Genomic DNA, 22849 nt, shown 5'->3' with positions numbered 1-22849 from the left:
CCCCTGCTTTGAACTGATCTTCTACAGGTGGTGCCAATGGATTTACCTTAGGATTAGGAATTACCTTAGGTGGTGTCGATGGCGTCCTGAGGGATTTTGAATGTTGGCTGTTAGCATTTACACCCTCTTGGTCACATGCTGGCAGAGCCATTCGCCGCCAAAGTCTACCAAACAACTGTTCCCCCGGAGCCGTCCAGCCGTCGCCATCCAGAACAGGCCCGCGCGGGACGGCCGGTCCGGTCGCGCAGCGCGGTCAGCTGAGCGCGCCGTCAGCTGACTCCCGGCCGGGCGGCCGCCCGTGCAGGCGCGGCCTCCAGTCACGCCGCGCTCCCTGCCCGCAGACCGCTGGCAGCCGCGCAGGTGGGAGCAGTGTCCGGGTGGGCCGCGCGCACCGCACCTTCAGCTCGCCTCCTGTCCCGGCCGCCGCGCCGCCGCCGCCGCCGCCGCCGGCAGCCCGCCGGCAGCCATGAGCGCGCCGCCGCCGCCATCGCCGGGCGGCCCGCCCCAGGCCAGCTCGCCGGCGCCGTCACCGGCCGAGTCGCCGTCTCTGGAGCGGCACCAAGTGCGAGTGGGCTTCTCGGAGCCGGCGTCGCCGTCGCTGGCGCGCCGGCCGGACGGCACGCCGCTGCGCTCCGAGCGCAGCCCGACGCCGACGGGGCCGACGCGGCCGCCGGTGCGACCCGGCTCGACCGCCTCCACGCCCAGCCCGACCGTCTCGGTCACTTCGTTCGACGGCGTGCCGAGCTGGGCGCACCGGGCCGAGGTGTGGGCGCCCGGCGCGCCCGGCTCCTCCGCCGGCGATCCGCAGCATAAGCAGTCGTCGCAGTTCGACGCGCACATTCATCAGCTCAGAGGTGAGTGATGGCGGCGACTGTCGGTTGCGCTGGGCCGTGCGTGCTATCCATTTGCCCCCCCCCCCCCCCCACCTCAACCCCTCTACTCAGCTGTGCACGGTTTTGGCATTGAAAATGGCACCCATTTAATCCAAACACGCGACGTGAGTCGAAACATTTAAAAAGCAGAGATGGCGACAGTGGGAGACCGGCAGCTGGTTACGGCTCCTCCCTCGGTAGTTACACAGGCGCGCCTCAGAAGATGCGGGAGCGGCAGGCTGTAGGTCTGACGGGGCCGTGCTGCGGTACTAGACCCTGGAAGCTCGAGGCGCGTGCGCCTGTACACTGAGTACGCGGGGCTGCGGCGGCCTGCTAGCCGGCGTGTCAGCCGCGGCCGGGGCGTCCCGCAGCGCCGCGCCGCGCCGCGCTGCAAGTCACCCCGCGCCGGGCTGGCGGCGGTGTCACGTGGGCGGCGGCCCGGCGCCGGCCGCCGCACCGTCGCCGTACGGCCGCCGCACCGTCGCCGTAAGCGGCCGTGCCGGCCGGCCGCTGGCCGCTGGCCGCTGGCCGCTGGCCGCTGGCTTCCCAGCGAGGTATCTGGAAATTCAATATTTTGAATGGAAATGACGTCTTTCATGGATGATCTTGGGTGTTGCACTGTACTCCGATCATACATTTCTGTTTTGAAGTCATGGCTATGTTTTCAATATTCCGCCTTTTCTGTCTCCTTCGGGCTTCCGCGAAGACATTCGAGTCTATATGGTACTTGATGGCTCCATGGGGGCGCACCGACCGGGCGGCGGTGCAGTTCGCACTGCTCAGAACAGCGATCCGGCCTGTCGGCGCCACCGGCCGGCAAGGCGCTATCGCCCCCGAGCATATCTCGTCCGGGGTGGGCCCGAAACGAACGTGCCCATCTCGTACGTGTCACGCGCGATAGCGGCGTATGTGAGTATGGAGATCTACGACGGCCGCGTTTGACGTAAATGCTTCGAAGATTGGGTGTGGAATGTACACAGACATATTTGCCTTATCTCAGCGTTGTTAGGTCCCACGCGTTGTTGGTATTTAACGACGTGCTTCGCTGTATTCACTCGTGGCTGATTTCTGACAGACGACAATGTGACCAGAATACAGAAACGCTAAAACCCTGCGAGACGGAGTGTGATAACAGCAGGCAGCTCCGTGTGCATCTAGGGAGTCTGGTAATTGCAGCAATAGATTTACATTAATTTTACCACCGCTCGGTTAGGTACGAAATCGCACGCTTCTGCTATCATGACATTTCAGGCATACATCGCATGTAAAGCATCACGACTACGGCGCTACATACTTCATACACAACGTCACACAGCACACCTGCGGTGCCAGTAGCGCCTCTGGCTGGCCGACACCTATCATCTGGGTGCTCGATCGGTGTCGGCTGGCCCATGTCCCGCGCCCGGCCGCTCGTGATAGCTTCCACGCCGCATTACCGTGCGCTGGCCGGCCGCGGCCGCTTCTCTAACCGCGCCCGAACCGCAGCAGCCACACTGGCCAGCTTTACGAGCGGCATTTATGGCAGAGGCGCGGCGGCGATGAGGGCCGCTGCACAAGGTCAGCATGTGCGCGGCGCTGGGCTCAAGGTGACGGCCGCCGGCGCATGGGTCCCGAACCGCCGCGGGCGAACGCCCCCTCCCCGGACCAGCGGGACCCCGCGCTGCCCCGGCCGGCGGGCGGCCCGAGGGGCGCCGACCGGACGCCGCCGCGGGCCGTGCCGTCGGCCGTTGCGGCACGATTCGGCGGCGCCGCGGCTTTGGGCCGCTGCTGGGGTGACTTGAGGGTTCCCAGAGGCAGCGGCGCTACGTCAGCGTTTTCAGGAGGCCGGTTCCACGAACCGGGGCCCGGCCGCCGCTTGCAGCAGCGCCCAGGTGCACTTCCGGGCTGCGAGGTCACATTTTATGCATTGGTTTGGTGCCCCGAGCCGATGAGCGCGTGTGACCTCAGCAGCGGCTTCGATCGCGTGGTTCCGTCGAAGGTATTTTCCGGTAAACGTTAGGTGATTAGCATCGGCCCGTGTGGTCGATCCTTGCTAAGCTGATGCCTACTTCATTCACGTGAACTCGACCCCCAGCGTGCGGATGTGAAACGCTAATGATGTAAGTAGTCATATTAATCCGTAAATAAGCGAGGATTGAACATCTCGTCTCCCGGAATTGGGCCTTCGTCAGCCCTGCAGGGCAGGAGTATTGGTGGAGCAATCTTATGCAAGCGCAGTTGCACACACAGTGGGGTTAGCTTGGCGACGCTCCCTTCCAAACTTAGTTGAATGGTGAAATGGGTATAACAACCGCCCCCCTCCCCGACCCCCTGATGTGGTCGGCTATCTGGAAGTGCTATGAAATGAATCAATGTTGCGTACCCCTAGATTTTGTTCACATTGTCCGGCCTGAGCATGAAAAGCATGCGATACATTTTTTTTTTTCAACCGACGTTAGACAATGCGCGGTCCAGACGAGCATTGCCTAACGGCAAGCGGAGTTTTGTTTCCGTTTCCTCTCTCCCCGGAGTGTCTCAGGGCGCGGCTGGGCTCGCACGTCGGCGGTCCGGGGCCGTGAGTCGGCACGGCTGTGCGGTACTCGGCACACCCGGTTCGCCGGGTCGGACAGTGACCGTGTTGAGCGCTGATCGAACCAGCCCGCTTCATGTCGGACCGGGCTGCCGACGTCACCGCGCTGGCGCTCGCCTGCATCGTGTCTACAGATGTGACCTGATACGAGATGTCCTCCGATGCTGGAGCTGTGCGAGCCCCTCCCCTCTCCTCCGGTTGCCAGGCGACGGCCGGTTCATGCGGGTCAGCCTGCCGGGCGTGAAGAGATGGGCCGGCGCCTGGTGCCGCGCCGCCCGTCCGTGCGCCTGGCCCCGGGCTCGTGTGTGTGGCTGGTCCCCGCCCACGGCCGCGTGCAACGTAAACCGGGGGCCATGTGATGCATGTCATGATGCATGCTTGTCAGGCCAGACCGATACTGGTGCGGTCTCGCCTACATGGCCTGGACCCATCTACACGGACGGAGGGGTGCTACTGAGTCCGCTAGCTCCTGTCGGGAGGCGCCCTGGCTCTCGACGGATTTGATGTGATGGCATTGTTTGTGCGCCATAGCCTTCACCCGGAGTTTGCCTACGTACGTGTGTACGTGTGTCTACGTGTGTCTAGCCCTGTGTGCTGCTCTGAGGAGTGCTGAATTATTGTTTGGTTTAAGAAGCTGACGAAACCCTCGCAGCTGGCGACAACTGGTCAGCAGTTTTGTCGCGCCAGATGTGTGCCACCGATGAAGCCATCGGCACTGCCTGCGAGTTGTTATGATTTCGCACCAAATTGGAACGGCCATTCCTACAATTTACATTTGCTAAGAGCAAAGGTTCTGTAGGATGAAGTCATCTTCCCATCTTGCCCATTATTTCTTTGCATTCTGGTTACGAGCAAGGTTATTCTGACAGCGCTTTGACAGTCGTGGCTAAACAGCACGATCCATGACGTACGTACAATAATGACGTGTGACGTACACTAATGACAATCCATGACGTACCATAATGTACGGTCCGTAGTGTCACCATGACGCTGAAATTCTGGCATTGATATCACAAGGAACAGTAAAGACACTTGGGGGTGAACACCGACTCCTTCATTCGACAAAACATCACCTGAAAGTCTATTTCACAGCCTCTTCGAAACCGAGGTAGCTTTAGTCAAAGACTGGATAGAAGATGTGCTACTGGCAACAGATAGTGAGGCATTTTGCTTGTTTCTCACTGGTGGTGCACCGCGATCCCGCAGCGCGCTCGTGACTCCACTGACTTCCACTGCCACGGCGACGCCACGTGTCAGCGGTACTTGGGCAGGAGCCGAGCTCAAACAGGTCTGGCTGCCACTTTTCCCTGCCTTTCGATCGAGCGAGGAAATCAGTCGCGCCCGCCCGCCGACCCACACGGCAAATTATGCGAGGTATCCAGGTCGCGTCGCTGGTCCCGACTGCCGCTAATACGCGGTTCGGCTGGGCCTGATGCAACCGCACGAACCCAGTTCAGTGCGGCCGAGCGGCGCGGATTCTCGGCACGGATGGCAGGGGTCGTGTTCGGACATCGACAGCGCCGCTCTGGGAGGCGGTTCGGGCGGCAGGGGTCGGCTCGGACGACCGGAATGGCACGCGACACGCAGCGCGCGGCGCCTGTCGTCGGTCACCGGCCGCTCCCCTCCCAGCGTGACCTTTCTGTGACGGGTGCTGTCGGCAGCCGGCGGCGGCGGCTCGTTCACGGCTTCCCAGCGCCGGCGATCTTTTGACGATGCTCCTGGCTGGCGTTCTGGCTTTTTTCTGGCTGATGACGCCCTCACTTGTGTCGCATTCCTGTTGCAGACCACTTCGTGATACTACCAAGGTCACGTAAAAGACACTACTACCATTACAGGCGACCCAGCGCTGTGTTGGAAAAATATGTCGGGCCTGTGTGTTGGAGAGCCGCTCATGAACCAGTTGCACCTTTAAAAGGAGATCTATTGTGGTATCACTTCAAAAGGCAAAGTTGCGTAGTCAAGCAATCTGGTCTCAGCTGAAATTCAAAGTTGATTTGCGCGAGGGTGACTTCTGAAAGATCGGAAAGCTTTTCGAAATTCGACTGACGGTTCAAACCGATATTTCAGATTCCATTGTTCGGTGCCTCTGCCTCCAACGCATGCTTAGTTCAGGTGCTGTAGCGACGGCAACAAACACTCTCGAACGCTCGCTGTTGTTTGCCGCAAAATGAATATTTTGAAAATAGCTTAGTGCCCCAAGCGCGAAGGTGGCACGCCGCATATTTCCTGAACTTTGGCCGGCAGAAAATGGTTTGGCTTTTTAGCACAATGGGGGTGTTGCTGCTCGTGTTGTGTGTAGTCCATTGGTCAGCCACATCCAGTAAGTGCCTTGGCGTTGGTGAAACAACAGCCGGCTTGTCCAGGTCACTGCCCTCTGGCCTTGTCCCGTGGCAACCAAGATCGTGTGCAATCACTCTGAAAACTGCTGTGCTGCAGAGGAAAATATAGTCGGGAAGGTTTGCTTGGCTGCTGGGTGTTCTTAAGCTCGGCGGTTGCTGTGCATCTGGACCCACATTCCATTCGTGCATTGCATAACTGGACCAGGCGTGCCCTGCCCGAGGTCTGGATATTCAATGCATAGAACCTGCGACCGCGCCCTGGGCAGGGGTCCACATCATATATTTGTTGCTCCATTATTTGTCACCGAAGCGTGATAATAATCACCGGTCATGTGTGTTTTCCTTGACAGCAAATACAGGCATAAACTTCGTGAACAAGGTTCTCTTGGGACCAAACGTACACAGTAACGAGAATGAGAAGATTTACACCTTTGTTGTGAATGTATTGCGTCGATAAAGGGCTAAATAAAGTAACGTAATGGTCCCTTGTATTTGGCTGCATGTGGATAGGGTTTATGTGAGTGTCGCGTATGAATAACCAACATATGTGGTCTTTTCAGATGAGCAGGAGCGAATGCAAAAGAAAACATTCCTGAACTGGATCAATTCTCACCTAAGAAACGTAAGTCATTCGCGGTTGCAAGTGTTGCAGCGTAAACGAAGCCCCGCACGTGACTACACGCGGCGACAGTCGAGGGAGCGAGGGGGCTAGTGGCGCCCTCTGCTAGCTCGCCGCACCGAGAGATCTGGGTCAATGTGTCTCTCCTGTTCGTGCAATCTGATAACAATAATTTGTGATGGAGCCGTGCTGCAGACAGTCATGCAGCCAAGAAGTGGAGTTTAGAGAGGTATCTGATCCGGCCGCAATGTTGCTTGACGTCGATGGCTCTCAAGGGCCCCCTGGGTCAGACGTTGCTGCGGTTCTCATTTACCCTCCCTAACAAGCCATTTTCTCCATCAATACTTCTCAGGAGACCGCAAGGGGGGGGGGGCATGCCCACTTCGCGTGGGATATGTCTCGTTGCGATCGTAATTGGCCAGTGAGGAAAACTGTTTCAATTATCTGCGGATAGACGGCGCTCTTTTCCGTCGCACCGCGAAAGCTACACGTTTTCGAAGAATGGCCGTGAAAAAAATCGTTTCTTAGCCCGATGTTTAGAATGCTGCAACACGCTTCCCTCATTGGTTTATTTTTCCATTAGAATCTTTCCCTTTACACCGTGATATTTGTACTAGGTGTCAGCCAAAGCACGTGCCATATGCAAGGATAATGTGACGTAGTGGCATTTCCAACACGACAGCATTTCTGTCTGGAACGTTACAGCTGAAGGCTAGGAAAATTTGAAATGCCGTATTGGGGTTCCAAAACCGCTTGTTTGAATAAAAGTGTTATGCTCATTCGAGGAGAACTAGAATTAGAGAACCTCTCATGTTGGCTCTGCACCCTCGAGCGTGGCTTGTGACTTGTGCTTCAGTCGGTTCGGATCATCAGCGAAACCGTCTCTCAGCCCAGTCAGTCACATATGCACCTATTTTGGTGTAATTGGAGAAACGTCGCTGAGGCATCAATAATCGATTATTCATGTTATACATGAGATTGCTGCGACCTTGGCGAGGTCGACGGCGCTCCGTCGCGCTACCAGGCTGACGTAACCTTGGCGGCACGTCGGGGCTCGGGCACGTGCGGATTTGCGCTGGCCAACCGAGGTCTGGCCGAATATTTAAAAAGCGGAGCATCCGGGTCGCTGTCATCCAGGAACTGACCAGCAGCGAGCCCCGCGTGACCTCAGCGGCGGGGCGGGCGGCCGAGGCGGGCTTCAGTGCGCCAGCCGGGGCGTCCGGGCCGCCCGGGGCGCTGTTGTTTGTGCGCGCGGCGGCGGCGGCGGCGGCGGCGGCCGCGCCGGACGCGTCACGCCCCGCTCCCTGCCGCGCATCTGACGGCCGCACAGCCGCCGACATGCCGCCGCGCACCGGCCGCGCGGCCGCCCGCAAACCAATTACCGTCAGCAGGAACAACAGACACGATTTAATGCGGTTGGCGCAGCCATGAAGTCGGCCGCCGGCGGCACGGTCATCTTCGTGTCGATCACGTCAGTGGCGTTGCTAGGATTTCACCCAGGAGAGGGCCAAATCGGCTCAAAAGGGCCCTTTCAGCCAGGGAGACGTCTTTCTCAATCGGGGAGCATTGTGATACCCGGTATGCTACAATGATGCCTCAGGGTCCGTATTTATGTTTTAGTGGCTTACGGACATATTTAACTGCCTGAAACTGCTGGGCCTTGGATCCCAGGGGACCCCGGTAGCTCCAGGAGAGAAGAGCATGGCTTCCATAATCCCTTTGGCCACGCGACCGATTCCCCTGTAGTCGAATTGACAGAGTGGCATGTGACTTCTTGAAGTGCACAGCGGCTTGGCCTGTTCATGGCAATTATCTGGTATAATCGATGTTCACTTAGCGGTACACAGACAGTTCACATTCCACAAGTGGTGCAACACCATTTCACGTCGCCCCACTTCGTCCGTTTCCCACCGCTCCCATCCGGCACGTCTGACGTCATCCCCGCGGCGGCTGACGTCACCCTCGCGCCGACCGTCACGCCTACCGCAGGCCCGATCCGTCCGGCGCAGCGGCGATTCAAACCGAGGGCGCCGTGCCGCTCCTCCGATCCGTGCGGCGCAGCGGCGATTCAAACCGAGGGCACCGTGCCGCTCCTCCGATCCGTCCGGCACAGCGGCGATTCAGACCGAGGGCGCCATGCCGCACCTCCATTTGCGCCAATGGCCGTGCACCTACAGGAGGCAGCTGTGGTCGCTCGCCCCGCGCGCCAAAACGCCCACGTCCCGCGCGGCAGCGACGGCTGGGAGGAAGGGGGGGGGGGGGGGGGGGTGTAAGGCCGCACCTTCCTGTGTGGAGCACGGCAGGCCGGCCGTCTATAGCGCCTACTGTTGCCCGCTGCCTGCCGGATGCTGAATGCTACAGTGTAGAGGTTTACACCTGCATTGTAGGCCTTGGTGCTGCGGCTTGCCGGCAGCGGCAGACGAGCCGCGCCAGAAGGCAGTCTTGTGCGGTGCCGGGGAGACATACCGGCTCAGGTGCCGTTCAGAGAACAGCTCGCTCTCCGCGCGCTTGGAGCCGGCACCGGGGGCGGGCCACTGGCCTTCGTGCTTGCAAAGCGGCTTATCCGGTGGCTTTGCAGTGGCTTCCAATGCAGGGATTTGCGTCCAATCTCTCGTCAGGCGAAAAACGGGTTAGCTCGTTCGTATCGGCCATGTATGTACCGATAGGCTGTGAGGTTTTCGTGAAAGTCTGCCAGACTCTTTTACCGAGAAACGCACTCGGCTTCATACACCAGGCCGGTTCTGAAACCGGTCGGGGTAGTGATGTCAGGCTCCGCCGGCTTCTCGCAATCATATGATCGACTGTGTGTACATGCCGAGGGTGAACTGAGCACGACAATGCTCGCAGCGCACCGTCAAAGAAGCTGAAAGAAAATGGACCCAGCGGGTGTCCAGCAGGCTAAATGGCCAGTGTTTCTCCATCTAACCAACCATTCATTCGGGCTGTGACCTCCCGCCTCGCCCCCTCCCTCGGCGCGTGATTGGGGGTGTACGTCGCATAATGTTGTGTGCGCCGTCTGCCCCGATCGCCAGCGCTAACTGCGTCTGACTCTGCCGACAGCACAAGCCGCCGATGCAGATGACCAACCTGATTGACGACCTGAAGGACAGCACGCGCCTGCTGGCCCTGCTGAACGTCCTCTCCGGGGAGGATCTGGTGGGTGTTGGGCCGACCCGCCCTGACGCGGCGCTGGTGCCCGTCACTCTGACAGCCAAGAGTGAGAACATTCATTGGTGCGGGTGACTGCACAGGCCGTGTCGTTTCAGCGCCGCTTGCGGCCGCTGTCATGTCGATGGTCAGCGAAAAACGCACCGGTCGAGTATTGAACCCTGGACCTATTGGTCACGGTGCCGGATCGGTTAGACCACGCAGCCCCGCCGCTGCCGGTGTTTAGGCGAAGGGCGACTTCGTGTTGTGTGGTCGTTTATGGTTTGTTCTATTCGCGTCATGCTGGCTTCTCGTGTGTTGGTTTTTTGTGCGTGATGGTTTTAACTTAACACTAAACACTAAATCCTCCGAGCGGGTCCTTGACGATGACTTTGGCTCGTATTGACCGACCTCTCTGCTTCTGGCACCGGGAGGCCCAACCATGACACGCGAAAAGTGCTCGTATGACTGGTGACGCTCGGTGCTAATGCGCCAGCATGACCACCCAAGTGACGCAGAAGGTCGTTGGGACCGACTGCTTTTTAGTCCCCGCTCTGACAACTAGCAGACCCGGGCTCGGTGCTCTTTCCGCCGGTCATCGCTGAAGAGCTCATCACCCCACCCACGCGCTGACATCACCCGCCCAGACCTGCGGTTCGATTTACATGTCGCGAAGGCCGCGCTTTCTGTGTGGAGTGCTGAGCAACTACCGGATGTAGCGGAGCCGTTGGCGTGTGTTAGCCCCCTCTCAGCGGCGGTGACATGCGCTGTCGCTTCCCCAGCCGGTGGAGAGGAGCCGGGTGCTGCGAACGCCGCACTTCCTCAGCAACGCCAACACGGCGCTGCGCTTCCTGCAGAGCCGACACGTGAGTGGCCGCGGCGCTGGCGGCGCTGGCTCGTCCGCTGGCGGCCCTGGCGGCTGTCCGGGAGGAGGGCCCGGTCCCAGCCGCTGGCGTGGGCGCATGCTGCGGTGATTGATGGTCCTCTTGCGGCGTGGTAACACCGCGTGAAAATGGGATGGAGGCAGGTTAGCGTGGATGGATATGGGGAGGGGGGGGGGGGGAGATCGGAGGACTGGAGTAGTTTTTGCTTGAAGGTAAAACAGAGCTGCTGCGAAGCCTTACGAGGCGCGGAGGATTAGCCCCGGTTGGCCGTACTGGTGGAGAGCCCGGCCCGCCGCGCCCCTGGTCCGGAGCGGCTGCACGCTCGGCTGCCGTGTGAAAGCCGGGAAGTACGCCCCCGGCCGCCCACGTGGTGCGGCCGGCCGTAGAGCCGGCCGGGTGTGACGTCACCCACCACGGCAGGCACAGGAGTGGCTGCTGCTGGTGCAAGGTCGACTCCTGGGTATGCTACGGGCAGGTCTAGACGGTAGGGCCGATTAGGCCGTGCCCCCAAGACCGCGGAAAAGCGTGACTTCTCATGTTTGAGCCTAGCTTTCGCGTAGATGGCAGCGAATCCGGAACTGCCTCCCGCCGTCATGTGCCGGATCCGGCCCTGGCTGTACTCGCATCAAGGGCTACCGAGAAAACGTGCATCGCTGGAATGGTGTCGTTTCTTTACACAGAGACAGGCATGTGGGGAATACTGGGATCGGAAAGCAGGTACTGTGTAGGTGGTGCGTGTTAGCCGACTGATGTCTACAGTAGCCCTTAATTAAGTAACGCGCAGCGCGTCAAAAGCTTGTCGCATCTAGGCTGACTACATTACAAAAGCCTTACGTACTTCAGGACGGTTGTTGCAATTGAAATCACCAATCTTTTCGACCTTCAGTTATCACTGCTGCTGTTCTTGGTTTGTGCCGCGAAAGTTACCGGCGAAATACGCTCACAAATGTACGTCACAATGACCACTATTACAGTATGCCCCTCGTTCTGTTGTTGACACACTTGAAAAGGCACGGATGCTCCGTTCAAACAGCTTCCTCAAACAAAAACAAACAGTCCGATGTGAGACGGTCAGCCCGCGGTCGCCCGCTCCGCCGGTGGACCGACCCGGTACGTGACGGCCGCTGAGGCGCGGACCACCGGGGCCCGTTTGACACCCCTCCGGCGCCAAGGTCACGAGGGCAGACCCTCTGAGAGCGGGGCGGCTGTTTGTTCTGCTGCCCTGTCGGGAGGAGCGCGTCACGTGCGCTCTCCTGGCCGGCCGCCGACGTGCGCGGCGCTCGGACCACGCGAGCCGGCCGGGGATGGATCGTCGCCCGCCCAGGTACCGCCTGAGCAAACAGCGCGTGACAACGGGATTGGACGGCGGCGGCGGCGGGGGGGGGGGGGGGGGGGGGGGGGCGCACCGCAGCCGCCGGCACGCCGCGGTTGCGTGCCGGCTGCCGGTGACGTCACACGGACGTGGTGCAGCGCTGCGGCCGAGTGGCATAGTTTGAGCGCCGCGTTCTCCCGTGTGAAGCGGCAGCCATGACACATGAGAGGGCCTGCCGGCGGTCGCAGGTGGATGTGGGCGTTCGCCCGGCGACTGGAGCGCACACTTGGTTGTCGGGGACAGTCTGCCGCCAGGTTCATTCAAACTCGTGGAATGAATGGGTAGACAGCGGTAGCGTTTTACTAGTCGTTCGTCTGTGGATGTTTTGTTGACCGTGTGGGCGGTGCCGTGGCCAGAGGCCGTGTCTCGTGACAGCGCCAGCCCTCTGCCCCCTCCCCCCCCCCCCGCCTCAGCCTGGCTGGCGGTCGGGGCGGCGGACAGATAGGAGCCCGCGTGGGCGTGACACTCGGCGCTCGGTATTTTCCTTCCGGGGATTATCCGGGTGTGAGGGTTGGCTGCACCCGAGCTGCGGACGCGGCGCGCTCGGGCCGTGCCAGAGCCGTGAGCGAGCGATGCCGCCTGCCGCAGATAAAACTGGTCAACATCAACCCGTCGGACATCGTGGACGGCCGGCCGCCGGTCATCCTCGGCCTCGTCTGGACCATCATCCTGCACTTCCAGGTCTGCCAGCGATGCATTCTCCGGCGTATAGGCGGGTTTGGAGGCTGGAAGTCGGGCGGGCCCGCTTGACAGGGCTCTCATGGGGGCGTAGAACCGGTGCCCGCTTTCATACCGCTCTTGCCTTACCTCCGAGATGATGTCACCGTATGCAAACGATACTCGGCTGTGCTGTCGTGCCATGTCCGACCTGGCCTGAGCAGCGAGAGCGGAAGGCTTTCGTCAGCGAGAGCGTCGGCATGGAAACTGAAGTTGCGCTGTGGGGAGTGAGGAACGCAATTTGGGTTGCCATTTGATCGGGAGCAAAGTGCTAAAGTGCTCCATGCGCTCACCACGTGTGGTGAGTGCATAATCCATCTGAGGTCCGTCCTCTACCAGCGCGCCATACTACCCACCCCGAAGCGGGAGCAGTGTAGCGCGCTAGAACGAGCCGATTCGTGCTGCCGTCATCCACGTCGTCGATTCTGAGCCCCCGTCTACACCGAGCGCGCCTGTATCGACGGACCGGCTTGACCTGAGCTGACCTGACCTGAGCTGACCTGAGCTGACCTGACGCAGATCGAGATGAGCACCCGTGCGCTGGAGCAGCTGGCCTGGAGCGGCAGCCTGGCCAGCGCTGAGGCGCGCATGGCCGCCTCGGCCGCCGCCGGGCCCGCCGGACCGGAGCAGCAGGCCAACGGGGCGCCGCCGCAGCCGCGGCCGCAGCAGCCGCAGCCCGGCGCCCGCAAGGCGCTGCTTAGCTGGGCCCGCGGCGCCACGCAGTGAGTCCGGGGGGCGAGGGGAGGGGCCGCGGACGGATTGCCGGATGGTCTGTTGAGTGATGCGTCCTCTTCACGCGCCAGGCACCGCCCGCATGAGGGCGGCGGCGAGCAGCTCGCCGCAGCCGTCTCTGGATGCTGATGATGTATGTACTGGGATGTCTCTGGTCTGTGCTGCGTACGGTTGACCGGTTTGCGCGACATGCGCGTGGAAGATGACCGGTTCTCATTCCCCTCTGCGAATGTCGTTTTAGCGTGTTTTTAGCGCCGCTGTCGCTGTTAACGCAAACGGTCCCGCCGATGTTACGCGGGCGTTCGGTGCAGTCTGCACTGGCAGCGCCGCCCGTCCGCACCGCGACCCGGAGCACGCCCGCTCCGCCCCGCACGCCGCGAGCTGTACCACCGCCGCCTGTCCGCCCCGCCAGGATGTACGGCATCGAGATCCAGGACTTCGGACCGTCGTGGCGCGATGGCCGCGCGTTCGTCGCCGTGGTGCACTGCATCGAGCCGACGGCCGTGGACGTCGGCGCCGCCGAGCGCATGACCTCGCTGAACCGGCTCGGCGCCGCCTTCAAGGTGTGCACCGGCCGGCTGCCGCTCTTGGCGTGGCTGGGCGCCGGTAGCTTCACGCGGCGTGGGGTCACAGATCGATGGATTGTGTGTGTGTGTGTGTGCTGGGATGTTCGTCACTGTTCTCGGATAAAACTCGTAAAAAGCTCGGAGGAGGTGAGCTGTGCTGGTGCGCACCGCTGGGAACGTGATATGTGGCCAGGTCTTTAAAAAATGGCCATGACCCAGGACCTTGAAAGGTTCTGAAATGTTTTGTTTACGACATTTGTTTACGCGGTTCAACTGGCGGCACAGAGGACAAAAACAATGCTGGGTGTACCGTTGGATGGACGATAGACGGCGCACCCGCCCATAAACCCAGCCTTTCAGAGAGTCCCGCCGTGCTAGGGCGCGGTGTAGCGCTCTGCAGACATGGGGCGTCGGTTACCCCGGCTAACCCGGCTTTTAAACCCGCCTGACCTGGCCTTTGACTCGGTCTTACCTGGCCTGGCCTGTGGTCCTGCCTGGCCTGGCCAGCGGCTCTGTCTCACCCGGTCTGTGACCTTGCCTCACCCGGTCTGTGACACTGTCTGACCCGGTCTGTGACGCTGCCTGACTCGGTCTGTGACGCTGCCTGACCCGGTCTGTGACCCTGTGTGACCCGGTCTGTGACCCTGCCTGACCAGGTCTGTGACCCTACCTGACCCGGTCTGTGTTGCTGCCTGACCCGGTCTGTGACCCTGCCTGACCCGGTCTGTGATGCTGCCTGGCCCGGTCTGTGACCCTGTCTGACCCGATCTGTGACCCTGCCTGACCCGGTCTGAGACCCTACCTGACCCTGTCTGTGACCCAACCTGACCCGGTCTGTGACCCTACCTGACCCGGTCTGTGACCCAACCTGACCCGGTCTGTGACCCTGCCTGACCCGGTCTGTGACCCAACCTGACCCGGCCTGTGACCCTGCCTGACCCGGCCTGTGACCCTGCCTGACTCGGCCTGTGACCCTGCCTGACCCGGTCTGTAACCCTGCCCGACCCGGCCTGTGACGCTGTCTGACCCGGTCTGTGACGCTGCCTGACCCCATCTGTGACCCTGCCTGACCCGGTCCGTGACCCTGCCTGACCCGGCCTGTGACGCTGCCTGACCCCATCTGTGACGCTGCCTGACCCGGTATGTGACTCTACCTGACCTGGCCTGTGATGCTGCAGGCGGCCGATGAGCAGCTGGGCATCGCCCCACTTCTGGACCCCGAGGACGTGGACGTGCCGGAGCCGGACGAGAAGTCGGTGATGACGTACGTGGCCCAGTTCGTGCACAAGTATCCCAAACCCAAGACACTTCAGCCGGTGAGTGATGGAAGCGCAGCTGCGAGGCAGTCGTCTAACGCACTGGGGTGGGTCTGAGGGCCTGACGTAGCAGCTGGGTTCGATGCAGGCGTGGTGTGGGGCATTCTAGTCCCGTACGCTCGAGGTATCGGTCGTTACAATAGGTACAGCAGACACAGCCAGTCCGAGCATGGCTATTGGAAGACTATATTTAGCATGTCGCAGGATGAGGTGGTGCTGGTTTAATACCAGTTTCAGCGAGGAGGCGAGTTGGCTGATGTGCTGTTTGACTTGCATTTATCGTTAATTTGTGCCACCTCGGCATCTGCGATGTCGGCTGGCTGGTTGGGTCCGTGCGGAGCTGGCTCCCAGCTGGGAGCACATCCGAAGAGCCGCGGCCCGCCTCTGTCTGCTGACCCAGCAACCCGTCCTGCGGCGCCCGCTTTGAACCTGCGCTGGCCTCGTTGGACGCGTGTGATTCCCACCCAGCTGTATCTGGCGCTGGGCCAATAGACCGGTGTGGAGGGGGGGGGGGGGGGGGAGGGGCACGCTGCTGCGGCAGAGCTGATAGGAATGTTTGCTTGCTCAATCGGAAGGCGATGTGTAAAAAGTGGACGTATCTTCCACGGTGATCTTGACCGGATTACGTGAGTGCGCTGCCTTGCGCTCCGGCGAAAGAACGCTGATGCGTGTGAATGGCCAGTGGTGGCCCTCGCGCGGCGCACAAAAACTGGCCACGCTGCATTCAATGGCCAGGGCACGGCTGACACGTGGGTGGGGCGGAGGTCTGGCGCCGCCGCTGCCCCATTGATGCGGTGAGGCTTAGCGCCTTAAACGACATCGTGTCAGCCCTGGGTGGAGAGGCCGGACCCGAGACTGTTACGCGCAGAGCATCGTGTTCCTACGCCTGTGGTGTTTGGCGAAGGTCGGCAAGAACTGGGCCACCCTTCCCTCACCGGATACCGAGCACGCTCCCTGGTGTTGTATCGTCTCCGCCGCCCAGCGTGAGAATCCCTGGTGCGTGCCTAATGGTACGCCTTTTTCAGTCGGCGAGTGGCGAGCAGCGCACCCCCAAACAGGAGGTCATGGAGATCACCGTCTGGATCATCCGGACGATACGCATCGTCCGAAACATTCGGTCGCCAGAGAAGGACAATTTTGAGGTGAGCAGAGAAGACGTTCTTTGCGGCTTGGTTGCCATCATCCCTCATCAGAGATGTAGTGCCATTGTCTTTTTTTAGTCGGTCTTGTCGTCTTGATGAACATAAACTAACACTAGTGAAGATAAGTTGGTGATGTCAGCGAATAAACATTAGTCGGTGATATATTCGAGGTTGCGTTGCCAATGCAAACAGGGCGGTTTTGTTTCACTCGTTCGTTTATTTACTATGCATGTGCAATATTTCTAGACTGTGGGCTAAAAATCCCCGGGTTTCACAAGGTTACGTTACTGCACCGTTTAGTGATTGAGTAAAGGCTTGCAACCGTAGTTTCACATTTTAGAGCCCACATTTATTTCCGGTCTCCCGCGCCATCTCTCCAACTCCCGTTCTATTTTCTTTTGGTTCCCCTCTTCCCGTTTCTGAATTACACTTCAAGTGGTTGCATGCAGGAGGAACGGAACAATAGCTTTCCCATTACTATCGATTGTGTGTACAGTTCGATTTTACATGGGAAGCCCGATGCGTTACGTTATTATCGCCGCACCCCAGCCATGCCGCACATGGTTATCAGACCTCGGATGTCGCATATCAGACACCGGATCTGACGGTATCAGATGTCTGGCATCGGACCTCATGATGACGTAATAGCAGATAGTGGGCAGGGTGGTAGGCAGCATATCAGATGAGCCATGTCACGTAGGCGGACGTCGGCAGGTCAACACGACCCGCCATGGCTGGAGCCCGGACAAGAGCGTGACACGCACTGTCGCTATCCGCTACATTCTCGTCGTTACATGACAGCCGCTTCCTAAAACCTGGTAGTCCGCCTCCTCCCTTGCGTAGCATGCGTCGTTAAGCCCAGCACCGCAGCCCTGCACCTCGTCGGCATCGGTTGCCAGCGTGTTGCTCCGCCGACAGAGGTACCATTCGACGCGCACCGAGGCTGCGGAGCGTCGGCTGCGGTACACCGAGCTACGCAAGACGGCTGACCTGATGCCGGCCGACGGCTGGCAGCGGGCCGACGAGGACTGGACTACCCTCGAGACACTGGTACGGGGCAGGCCGGGCCCAGCGCCGTGGCGGTACTCGTGAATTGGGCCAGGCTGACAGCCGGGGCAATCTGACAAGCTGACATGAAGGCATCCGGTTATGAGCGGGTTCTTTTGACCACATTGCCCAGTGAGCGAAATATCCATGCTTCCTGTAGCATTTTGGTCGGGTACAGCGGACTGGATCCTATTGGACAAAACCGAGCAAGAGAATCACAATTCAATCATCTGTGGGTCCAGTTACAGCTCGTCCTCATGCATAATGTACTGTACTGCCGTGCCATAGGACTGCCGCGTGTATTTCCGTTCGTGGACACGCGCGCACTGAATGGGCGGTGTATGACTGTGTGGTTGACGCGCCCTAAATCCCAAGTAGCCAACCAACCATGTGCGCGGTGATTGAAATCACCTCTTGGCATTGCTGTGAATTCCGCTTCCGAATCAGAGAGAGTCAAAGAAGAACTGAGAGCAGACAGTGGTAATAGCCTTATTCCTCAGACAAAAACCAGGAGAATGGAGGTAAAGATGGGTTGATATTTCGACAACATGCCGTTATCAAAACAATAGCACATCTGCCATTGTTTCGATAGAGGCATGTTGCCGAAATATCAACCAATCTGTATCTCCACTCTCCTGGTTTTTGTCTGGGGAATAAGGCTATTACTACTGTCTCATCTATGTGAATAACGTTCCTCGCTAATGCACTGAACAACTTACCTCATCAAGGACTGAGATCGTTGTAAAGTCACCACGCTGAACTGTAGACACAGCTTGGTATGTCTTGTTTGTGCGCCAATTTTCAGCTCAGCTTAAAGCTGCTTTTCAAAAACGGCGTCCTCTTACCTAAGGCTGCTGTGCGTTGAATGCCACGGCGGCTCAGGGTAGCGGCGGCGGCCGCCTTGATTAGGAGTTGTCAGTCCAGCCGGCGTCCCTGACCTCGGCTAGACGTGCCGGCAGTGGCCGAGCCGGCGGCGGGCCCGTCTCACGCGACGGCGACGGCCGCTGACGGTCTCGGCGCCTGTGTCGGCAGCTGGACGAGTGGCAGGCGCATCTGGACGGCCGGCTGCCGGCGCCGCTGCAGAGCGTGGCCAGCTGGGTGGGCCGCGCCGAGACGCTGCTGGACAGGGCGCAGGACCCGGCCGTCGGCAGCGCGCGTGCGCCCCAGAGCGTCACCGTCATCCTGGAGGAGCACACGGTACTGGTCGGCTGCCCCACCTAGCGGCGCCGGCCGCCCCCCGCGCTCAGCACGCACGCTGGCCGGCAGCCGCCACTAACTCCGGCTGGAATCTCGTGCACGAGGCAGCTGTAGTTTGCACTTTGCTGTTGTTTTCTTGCGTGTTGCACTTTTTCCTTTGCGTTGTGCGTTTTGCTTTAGAAGGCATCTATCTCAGTCGTTCGCGAGTAAGTGCTTGGTTTGCTCGTAATAAACAGTGGAAGTGTATGTGTTTCGCTTTGGGCTGCGGTGTGGATGTCGGTGGCTTCAGTTCGTCATGAAACTATGTTTGGTGTGCATGATGCATTAGGGCGCTGGGCACTGGGACTACCCGCTGGGGCTGACAGTTCTCGTTCAATGCTTTGGGTCCCTGGTGATGTAACTAACGTGCGTGCTTGCGTACCTCGTCCCACGGGGGTCGGCCTTCACAACCGTGTCTTTCTGTGGGCCGCGAACTGCTTGAAGATGATGCTTTGCTTCTTTTGAATCCAGGCGTGTTACGAAATACATGGTGGTCTATTTGCATTGAAGAGAAGCGCTTTGATGCAGTGGACAGAGTTCCGCACCAGTGTTTTCGTTTATACGTTGGCTGTATGACTGAAACGAAGGTAACCACGTTTCCGGTCGCATGGTACGACTTCTCGGTAATCTATCCATATGCGAGTCTTCTGTACAAAACTTGCCTGGTCTCTTTCCGGCTTTGGGCAAACTGTTGTAAAAGTTGGGTGCAAACTGTCTCACAGCTTTTTTGCAGCCCTGTGGTAGTTTTGTCGTGATAAATCACGGCTAAGGCTTACTTGATGCACTTACTTACTCGGAACCTTGGAAACGGTCGTGTTTTCGTCACTGGTCAAGACTTTAACATAAATCCATGAGTCCGACAGCTGTTAAGACACCTGGGGTGTCCTTCCCACCCGGACACGGTTCACAACAAACTGCAGTGCGAAATGGCGTGAACGCGCGTTATAGGGAAAGGTTGTACTGAGCCCCTGGTCAGAGCAACCCATGCAGATTAACTTTGTGTTGCTTTCGTACCTGGACGCCTGTGGGAGCCAGCGAGGGGAGCGCTGTTGATATACGTGGTGGAGGCTATCGATGCGCACTGAACTCATTGCCGTAACATTTTTGTGCATAGTCGAGTGTAGGTTACGCCTCGCAAAATTGCATGGATGAGTGTAATGCCAGCGGGACGTGCTCAGTGAGGTAACGAGTCATGACTCACTGTGGATCCCATTCGGTAACCGACTCCTCCAGCGGCCGGCGATACCGTGCGTCGGGAAAGCTGGGATTAGATGAGCTGAGACTTGGAAATACGATTTAAACAAGAAACAAGCTTACCTGGCCGCCAGTTGCTTCATTAAAGTGTTTGCAATTCATCGGATTGCGATGCATGATTTCAGTGCGAATGGTGCTCAACCCCATTAGGTCCAGAGGTGGGCGGAATTGGCCCCCCTACCCCTCCCCCACGCCATTCGTGGTCGTTACCGTACCACGCGACACCGCACGCGAAATACAGGTAAAGATCGATCTTGAACGACCAGACCAGACGCTTCGCTCCCTCCATCCCCCACGGACCTCGCGAAGGCCTGCTTGCAAAGGGTAACTCCGAATCGATCTTAAGCGACCAGACGCGGTGTTTTGCTTGCCCCTCCCCCCCGCACGGACCCTGCGGAGGCCTGCTTGAGGGGCGTAATTAACTCTGGGTGGTTACAACGCCACGTTAGGGTCTGCCGGCCAGCTCCGTAAAATATCCAGTCCTTCAGGTGGCGCAGCCCGTTCGTAACGTATCAGACGGTAGTCGGTAATCGCGGGCCGGTGGTATCAGCGATAAGTCACCGCCAAGAAAAGCCGGACGTCGATCACACTCGCCCTGCCCCGCAGAACAGTGTTGTTCCGGCCCGCTGATGGCCTCCGAAAAGTGGGGATTTAGGTTGGGAAAAGATTGGGGATTTAGAGATTGGTTGTTTATATTAGAGCCCTTTCTATCAGAAATGATAATTCCAGGGCTATGGGATGAGTGCAAATGGTTAAACGTAGGGCAGACTTGCATGCGCCTGAGGGAGGGGGGGGGGGGGACAACTGCCAAGCTTTAACCTGCGCATGCGCGCTGGGTACCCGGTCGGGGTCCCCCTTCCCACGAGGTTCTCTGCACACTCGCGGCTGACGCATGCAGTCTGCTCCGGACAGGCGAGGTGTCGCGAGAATGCAGGATAAAGCGAGATAGAGGAGAAGAAGGCCAGATTTGGGGATTTAGATGTTAGGTGCGGGTCCCCTGATACGGGTCGTGCTGCGTTTTCCCGAGGAACTCGCAGATAAGGCCCTCTGCACTAACGGCCCTGCCGCCCCTAGCAGATCACTGCAGAGTGCGTGGCCTGTTGTGAGGCGGGCGTGCCGCCGTCCGCGCCCGACCTCGGTCAAGCGTGCGTGACCCATTCAGGCGCCGGCTGAGCGTCAGCTGCGACGTAAACAGCACGCGACGCCCCCTTTCAGCTGGAGTGATAGCAGTGCCACACGCACTGACTGCGACATGACCAACTGATATGTGCGTCACGCGGTTACACCAGATGTCAAGTGGGCGGTTTATGCGGATTCCAGAGCGACGATCGGTCCCGGGCTGAGGCTGACTGAAGCGTTACCGCAAGGCTGTATTGTTGTCATGGTGTTGCATGGCACGATAGTGCTATCCTGCAGACGGGCTGAGTATAATTACTCTGTGGTTTGGTCAGACTACTGTGGTATTATCAGTAACAGCGCGACCGTTTATTACAAGCGACCCCTTCGCTGCCTTACGAGAACTTCCAGTGACATTCTAGCCTGTCACTCATACAGCTGAACAAGTTACAATAGAACCGCGGCCTCGAACAGCCCAGTATGGCTAAGCTATACACTCGATATAAAGTACGTGCGGTTTAGGCAGTGCCGAGTTTAATGTCTGCCCACTCTCACCTCCCCCACCCCCACCCCCTCCTGACCCGCGCCGCCGCCCGCCGGCCCTTGACGCGCCGCCCGTCTCCAGACGTTCTTCTCGTCGCTGGCGCGCGTGGAGGGCGAGCTGCGCGCCGCTCGAACGGCGCCGGTCGCCGCTCGCCTGCCTCCGCAGCAGCTGCGCCGTCTGACGCCGCGGCTGGCGAGCACCCGGCAGCGCGCCCGCCGCCGCGCCGTCCGGCTCACTACGTCGTGACAGGGTCAGTGGCGCTGCCGGAACCGTCGGCTGATGCGGCCGGGGTCGACTGGACGTCTGCGGCTGGCGAGGGCGCGCCCGGTGCACATCTCATCAGTCACCATCAGTGCACATCTCATCAGTCATCAGCTGCAGCGCTTGATCCAGATGTTGCACCAAACACGCAACAAACCGCTGGCGTGATTGATTCGGTTGTTGCTGATAACGCATCGCAAAAGGGGGGCGGTGTGAGCATGATGCCCAATAGGGCTGGTAGGATTTAGGTCGTCTTAGGTGAAACTGTCCGGTTAAACGTGTGACGTCTCCGTGACCTTTCTGTGACGTCGCTGTGACGTCACCGTGGCATGTACGCGTCGCGAATCAGCTGCTAACCGCGTCATCTGGAACGCCCTCTCAGCTTTACTGGTGGACCCAGCAGCCGGACTTGGGGCCACGTTCGGGACACGGCGTCAGCCCATGAAAATTCAGCCTACGCACAGAACACATGCACTCCATTGATGTCTTTCGGCCGACCAAGCCGTTGCCGGCTCCCAAAGCCCGGCGGCGCCCGGGAGACGGACTGCGGCTGGCGGCGCTGACCGGCGCTCTGTGTCGCCAGTACCGCGTGGTGACGCACCTGACCCTGGTGGAGGAGACGGTGCACGTGTGGACGGTGCGGCTGGCGCGGCGGGCGCGGGGCCGCGCGTCGCCGCCGAGGCCGGCGCTCTGCTGGCCGACGGCGGCCTCCTGCACGACTTCGACAAGCCGCTGCTGGAGATGCGCCAGGCGGCCGATGACCTGATCCGTGACGGTGACGTCAGTGAGTGCCGGAAGAGAGGTCAGCCGGCGAGGAAAGGGGTCAGCCGGCGCTGGGGAGGGGATGTCATTGTGGAGTGATGGATGACCAGTGAGTGCCGGGAGGGAGGTCAACCGGCCAAGAAAGGGGTCAGCCGGCACTGGGGACGGGGTGGTGTTTTGGAGTGGTTGGTGATCAGCGAGTGCCGGGGAGGTCAGCCGGCCAGGAAAGGGGTCAGCCGGCGCTGGGGAGGGGATGCTATTGTGGAGCAATGGGTGATCAGTGAGTGACTATTAAGGTTGTGGTGCGGCCAGGGGCCACTACGCACTGGGCATGGAGCATGTGAGTGTGTATTG

The 22849-nt window shown here is 59.7% G+C and overlaps 3 protein-coding genes across 3 annotated transcripts in view; all 3 read left to right on the top strand.

Moving 5' to 3' along the window:
* Positions 1-546: 546 nt before the first annotated feature.
* LOC119108535 (nesprin-1) lies at positions 547-13086 on the top strand (the record flags this gene model as incomplete). The annotated part of the gene is made up of 6 exons (XM_037232125.1): positions 547-854; positions 6341-6402; positions 9460-9555; positions 10329-10412; positions 12391-12483; positions 13039-13086. Coding segments are annotated over exons 2-6 (369 nt in total), but the record flags the coding sequence as incomplete, so codon positions are not given.
* A 107-nt stretch (positions 13087-13193) lies between these two features.
* On the top strand, positions 13194-18579 carry LOC119109907 (spectrin beta chain, non-erythrocytic 2). Its single transcript, XM_037233658.1, has 6 exons — positions 13194-13241; positions 13664-13814; positions 14996-15133; positions 16159-16275; positions 17194-17325; positions 18355-18579. Exons 2-6 carry the CDS (start codon positions 13665-13667, stop codon positions 18541-18543), a joined length of 726 nt encoding a protein of 241 aa, XP_037089553.1. The 5' UTR covers positions 13194-13241; position 13664; the 3' UTR covers positions 18544-18579.
* Positions 18580-21408: 2829 nt separating this feature from the next.
* The window catches only part of LOC119101211 (spectrin beta chain, non-erythrocytic 2-like), a 19099-nt gene continuing 17658 nt past the window's right edge, over positions 21409-22849 (top strand). Inside the window, exons 1-2 of the mRNA XM_037224507.1 lie at positions 21409-21435; positions 22317-22370. Coding sequence (XP_037080402.1) covers positions 21409-21435; positions 22317-22370 — 81 coding nt within the window. The remainder of the gene's footprint in view (positions 21436-22316; positions 22371-22849) is intronic.

The sequence above is a fragment of the Pollicipes pollicipes genome, unplaced genomic scaffold, assembly GCF_011947565.3.
Source record: "Pollicipes pollicipes isolate AB1234 unplaced genomic scaffold, Ppol_2.1 Scaffold_2555;HRSCAF=2994_pilon_pilon_pilon, whole genome shotgun sequence".
NCBI lineage: Eukaryota > Metazoa > Arthropoda > Thecostraca > Pollicipedomorpha > Pollicipedidae > Pollicipes > Pollicipes pollicipes.
Note: the sequence above shows the minus strand (reverse complement) of the source record. Positions and strands in the feature narration are given on the sequence as shown.

Coding starts and splice junctions, on each gene's coding strand:
- LOC119109907 (XM_037233658.1), top strand. CDS start 13,665: ATGTACGGCATCGAGATCCAGGACTTCGGACCGTCGTGGCGCGATGGC. Junction 15,134..16,158: donor AACCCAAGACACTTCAGCCG/GTGAGTGATGGA, acceptor CGCCTTTTTCAG/TCGGCGAGTGGCGAGCAGCG. Junction 17,326..18,354: donor GGACTACCCTCGAGACACTG/GTACGGGGCAGG, acceptor CTGTGTCGGCAG/CTGGACGAGTGGCAGGCGCA.